The following is a 6,168-nucleotide window of genomic DNA, read 5'->3' as shown; positions in this document are numbered from 1 at the left end:
AAGACCCTTCTGACTACTCTACCAAATACCTTGGGTTCCTTCTCATTCTATCATGGCCAGAATACTCTCTCAACATAAGCTGGGGCAATAACTGAGTTCAGCCCTTTGAAACATCACTACCCCTTCATCGCCTTGAGTCCAGTGTCTTAAAAACAATCCCTTTACTGGGTTATTTCAAGCAGGAGGGTAAACATACTGTTACTCCATCTTATCCAGAAGTCAAGTCTGTAAGGGGTATTACTGAATTTAATGTCCTCTCTCTGAGCATGAGACTTTTAACTGGAGTGTAACCACTTTACAAGATTGTGTTGGTTTCTGCTGTACAACAACATGAATCAGCCATTAATATGTCTGTCTGTCTGTGTGTGTGTGTGTGTGTGTGTGTGTGTGTGTGTGTGTGTGTGTGTGTGAACCTCCCCTCCTCTTGAGCCCATGAGACTTTTAAGGTTTTCTTTATTTTGGTCCAAACTTGAAATGTGAATTTTAAAAAGGTAAATCAGGGTGTCAACCTGCACATATAAATTTTCTTTCACAGCCATTCCTCTCTTTGGAAGAGATAGAACAAGTCACAATATATTTTGACTATAGATGTCTAATAAATAACACAAATCCATCAATTTAATAAACAACACGAATCCAAAATAATCCTGTTCAATATACCATGACCAAAAGAATACTTTAACTTCTCAAATGGTCTTTCTCCATAAGATGAAAGAGTTGAATCAATCTTTAGAATGAATCCAGGAAGAGCTTGGCTGGGCTAGATTGGCAGTGCTGTTCTGGCTAGAAGCTGGGAATTTTGTTGAAACTCCTTTCTCTATACACTTTTAGAATTCCATTTTGCCAGTGAAATGAACTCATGTGAGACTTGGAAAGCAGAAGGAAAGTGGAAGCCAACATTTTTTGCAGGTCAAGGCACTCAGACATGAAGATGCTAAGGTACCTGGCATATCTCCCAGCTTTGTCTCAATCTCCTCCATTCTGCATCCAACTCATCCTCTTGACTACTGCCCCTCCTCACCAACTGGGGACAAAATAGGGCACTTGGCATCAAGTTTACTGAGACCATCACTTCTTTGCCACAGTCTTCGTCACACACCTATTTTGGCAAACAGACACAGAGGGCTTCTCAGGTTTTCTAACTGTTCATCAGCACTAATACATTAAGTGAAAATATTTAGGACTCTTCCCCTTATCCCCTGGCACTTGGTTTCCAGACCATCTCTTCCTACTTTGTCATACACCTGTGTACACTTGAATACAGTATTAAACCCCTTATTTTCATCATCCTTGTCTTGGCTGTTTTCCTCACTGAATTCAAACCAAATCATAGGTCAACCACCACCACCACTCTGCCCAATTTATTATCACCACTCTACCCCATTTATTATTTTTTAAGACAGAGTGGTTCAAACAGATCTGCTTCTAATGTAAATATCACACGAGGATCTATGGCTGCTATTTTTGTTGTTATATAGATTTCCACTAAGACCCCAGGCAAGCAACCCAATTTCTATGTCCATCTTGAGGCTGGGAAGGCAGAGTTAGATAAGGAAGAATCATTATCTGATGGAAGTCCTGCCCATTTATTCTGAAGGAAACATGAATTGTGGCACTATTTGACCTTGTGGCCAACAGTCTGAAGATAAATAATTAGCCTGTGCCACTTCTTTTTCTGTTCATAACAACAAATAATGGCATCACCAACTCAATGGACATGAATTTGAGTGAACTCCAGGAGTTGGTGATGGACAGGGAGGCATGGGGTCGCAAAGAGTCAGACACGATTGAACGACTGAACTGAACAACAAATAAATAAACAGCATTCCCCCAGCGCATCTCTAAGTGTCTCCCTCGAGGAGGCCTGGAGAAAGCTAAATGGGCTGTTTCTGAGTTGCTTTATCATGTACTAGAACATATTCTATCATTCTTTACTTCAGTTACCAAGATTCAAAGGCCCCAAGTGACCCATTATTCGTTTGCTGTGGCCAAGCTTTTTGTACATTTGATCTTTGGCATTCTATCTCTTTTTTTCTTTACCTAAATCTGTTTTGCTATAACAAATTATTCGCTCTCACCCTGTATGCCTTCCTTTGAGTCATCTATTTCAGAACCAGTCAGAGTTGAGTTGAAATGGATTACAATCACTAGGGTTCTTCTGCTGTTCTGTCTCAACCATGGTCTCAGGATGATGGATGTAGAGGCTGTGTGGTCATTTAATTATCTTTTTGTTGGTTACAGTATGGTCTACATATTTTTTAACTTTTGTGTCTTTTGATTTTGAAGAAAATTTTATACACCTGAGACAGTGCTATAGCTCTTTAAGGCTCCAGGTCACATTTTTAAATGTATTTCCATCACAAGTAAAATACTTTTGTTCTGCAAACTATGGTAAAATGTCATCAGAAGAAATTAGGTTCCACGAAGAAATTCTCAAACAAGCAACTCATTGTATTACTCTTATATTTTTATTAATTTCTTCAGTTTGTGCATCATTTAAAATAAGGTATGTGCTTCAAAAAGCATTCCTATACATAAATAGACCAAGAGATGGTTAAGTAATTTATCCCTAAAACATGCACATCATTTTTATTCAGGTATGTATAAGAAAGGGAAATGAGCTTTCAGTCTTTTTTGTTGAATTAAAGACATTTTGAAATTATTATTAAGAACACCACATGTTTTCATGGAACAAACGCTTTCCAATGCAAAATGCTAATGGAATTAAAAGGCATTAGTGTTGATCAAAAGAACTGAAAAAAACATTTCCACTATACACGATCACAAGGAAAAGGGTTCCAGTGGGTTGAAAACATATGTCAAATAAAGGAATTAGCATGAACTGAAAAGTTTAGATGGAAGAACAGGTAGCAGGATCCAGATTATGTGACATATACATATATATATATATACACATATATATATGTATGTATATTCAAGGCACATGACTAGGCTAAACAGGTGGCTAGGTTTCATAGACCAATTTGTTCTTTCATTGGGAAAATAGTCAAATGTAATATAATTTCCATTTACTGGCCTTTATTGATAAGTAAATGCAATTAGATCTACAGAGCAAATGTCTTTTCAGATACACACCAAAAGTACACACTAGCTAACAGATGCCAGAGTAGCCAAAGCAGTATGATTACATTCCAGTTTTTTTCACACTGCAGTTACATGGATGTTAGCTAAAATGTCTTTACATTGTTTCTAGATATCATACTGTCTACTCGCAAGTTACACAAAAAATAATCTTCAAACCTAGGCAGGTTAAATAACTTTCAAAACCACAAAGGATGTTCAAACTATTGTTCAACACCAGTTAAACCCAAACCCTGGAATTGATTGTTGATTATATTCAGCTTGGGCTTTTCCCAGGCTGGAAAATTTCTCCCACACTATCTCCCTTTATCTCCCTTTGTGCTAGCGAAAATGCTAGCACGTTGGCTGTAGTTCTCTTCTTTTTCTTTGGTGAATCAGTGGAATGCGCCTACCCACGCCCTCTACTGCCCATTCTATTATCTATACAATTGCCCTAAACATCCATGAAAGGAAAAGGAATATACAAAAAATCCTAGCCTTCAACAATATTTAAACCACCATCTTCTGAAATCAACTGCAATAGGGAAACAGAGGATATCAAGCTCTGCGAAGTTTGTGAATGATCAAAACTCTCGTTCTAAAAGTTAGTAATATGCAGACAAGGATAATTCTGTGTGCTTCTAACAGGCTAGCAAAACATTTCCCTTCTGACTGAGATGAACTGCTTAATATCAATACTTTACCTGCTTGGGTTCCTTGAAACACCAACAATTGCATTACAATTCCCCAAATAACAATTCTCCATGAACATTGTTTTCAAGCACCTAAAACCCTTCAAAATCAAAAGATATCGAGACAAGATATTAGCAATACTATCAGTCTTTTCAACTTTTGTGTGCACAAAGGTCATCCAGAATTTTAGCCGACAGTTCATAAGACAGGTGGTTTCTACCTTGGTGATAGCTTTGTGCAATTACAAACAAAATGTTTCTGCAAGTAGATGACACTAAACAAAATGCTTTTTTTAAGGCTACTGCTACAATAAATGGTTCAGTCTGAAGTGCACTAAAATAAACAGGTTGACAGGACAAAGATAAACCTGGAGGCATGGAACAAGATTTCAAAAAAAAGAGAGTAAGAAGCAAGTTGAAGAGACTGGCAGACACCATCTCTCAGGATTAAAAGGCCTGAATTACATGGATTGCTTTTAACTCCTTGGTCTCTTATATCCTTGGTTAATGATAACCTTTTTATTTCTTCACACAGCTTGGCCATGTAAATCCACCGCAGAGAGGTGATACAATAATATAGATGAATACCTGGGGTGGGGGAGAAGGCAATTTTATTTTCTTGAATCTATCACAGGCTCCTAAATAATATATAAAGGCAAGACCAATGAACAAATTTTGGTTCCATGAGAGTAGCAGTGGTATAATAATACAACATACTAATCAAGTATTTCCAAAGATAATAGAATGAAAATGATCTTTTATGGTATAACTCACAGCCACTTGAATTCCACTCTTTTTCTTTTTATTGGTAAACAGAGCAGTGGGGTTGTTTCTCTTCACTGGGAAGTGAGCAGACTAGAACTATATAAGCCACTCTACTGATAACATCATTGTCATAAGAATCACAAACTAACATAATTCCCTTGAGATATGATTTTATAATTAAGTACATTTTTAGATTTTGCACATGGATTTATTTTTTATTATTAGGGTGATTAAAAATAATAAAAAGCATGAGTAGACTCTATATCTATACCACCTATGAGCAAGAATGTTGGCATGAACATTTCAGTGGATGACACTAATTGTAATTATTCAATTGTAAGTAACACAGCAAAAATATGAGTCCTTTAAAGATGTATTCACTTTTTAATTATGGTATTATAATTGTAAATTATTCTATTTTAATAGTGTATGCTTGCTCACATTACTACATTCCAAAAATAGGTTTACTATGAAATTTAGGTTCACTGCATTGTCAGTCATTCTGTTTTGATTTAAATTATAACCTAAGATCTTTAAGTGACTCATTTCATTACTCACATGCTTAGAAAAAAATATGGATTTTTTTCCTCTACAAATGTTGGGGAAAATTATGGTTATTAATGAATATGGTAAAGTGCTCAAATTATATTCACACACAGATACTTCAACTTGATATAAAGCTGACATCTGCCACAGGTAAAACATAAGGATTTTTAAAGCTGAAGTACAATACTTGAGGTGACAGCACTTTTTGTCAGAGGTGGCAAAGTCCTCCAAATGTAACAAGTAATCAACAAAAATAATCAGTAACCGATAAAAATAATCTGAATGTAACAATTATCTACTTTTATAACTCAATCTAAATTCCTAGATCATGGAAGGGAGAGGAAGCTAAGCTGAAAAGCCAAGAATGTGCCAGCCTTGGATACCATGGATTCTGAACAAGAAGACACGCAAGGAGATGCCACAATTTCTAGGATAACATGAATAGATCTAGGGCTGCCCTTCTCAGTTAGGCAGGTCCAGCTGTCTAAGGTGGGAAGACCTTCAGTAGCCACCTTCTGGTGGCTCAGAAAGTAAAGAGTCTGCCTGCAGTGCAGGAGACCTGAGTTGAACCCCTGGGCCGGGAAGATCCCCTGGAGAAGGAAATGGCAACCTACCCCGGTATTCTTGCCTGGAAAATCCCATGGACAGAGGAGCCTGGCAGGCCACCATCCATGGGGTCACAGAGTCGGACCCAACTGAGCACCTTCACAACAGCCTGCTCTGTGGATTTTGCACTTGCCTAGCCAGCTCCTGCCATTGCATAAACTAATTCCCTGTGATATATCTTTTAATATATATTCAAAGAAATTCAAGGAGAGAGAATATCTGTTAACAAGTATAAAAGTTCCATGAAAAAATGTTAAAATATAGTAAGCATCCCTAGAAATTTAAAACATGGCTTCCCTTGTGGCTCAGTTGGTAAAGAATCTGCCTGTAATGCGGGAGACCTGACTTTGATCCCTGGGTTGGGAAGATTCCCTGGAGAAGGGAAAGGCTACCCACTCCAGTATTCTGGCCTGGAGAATTCCATGGACTGTATAGTCCATGGGGTTGCAAAGAGTTGGACACAACTGAGCAACTTTCA

General features: G+C 37.5%; 1 protein-coding gene across 5 annotated transcripts in view; it reads right to left on the bottom strand.

The window, feature by feature from the left end:
• Window positions 1–436: 436 nt before the first annotated feature.
• The window catches only part of VAMP7 (vesicle associated membrane protein 7), a 282,802-nt gene continuing 277,070 nt past the window's right edge, over window positions 437–6,168 (bottom strand). For 4 of the 5 annotated variants that reach the window (XM_070291950.1, XM_070291946.1, XM_070291949.1 and 1 more), the window contains one exon: window positions 3,023–4,361. In XM_070291950.1, the coding sequence (XP_070148051.1) occupies window positions 4,293–4,361 (69 nt within the window). In that variant the 3' untranslated portion in view covers window positions 3,023–4,292. Of the gene's footprint in view, window positions 1,100–3,022; window positions 4,362–6,168 lie in introns of those variants that run through there. The other variant, XM_070291947.1, reaches the window with a different exon arrangement.

This window comes from Ovis canadensis, chromosome X (genome assembly GCF_042477335.2).
Source record: "Ovis canadensis isolate MfBH-ARS-UI-01 breed Bighorn chromosome X, ARS-UI_OviCan_v2, whole genome shotgun sequence".
NCBI lineage: Eukaryota > Metazoa > Chordata > Mammalia > Artiodactyla > Bovidae > Ovis > Ovis canadensis.
Note: the sequence above shows the minus strand (reverse complement) of the source record. Positions and strands in the feature narration are given on the sequence as shown.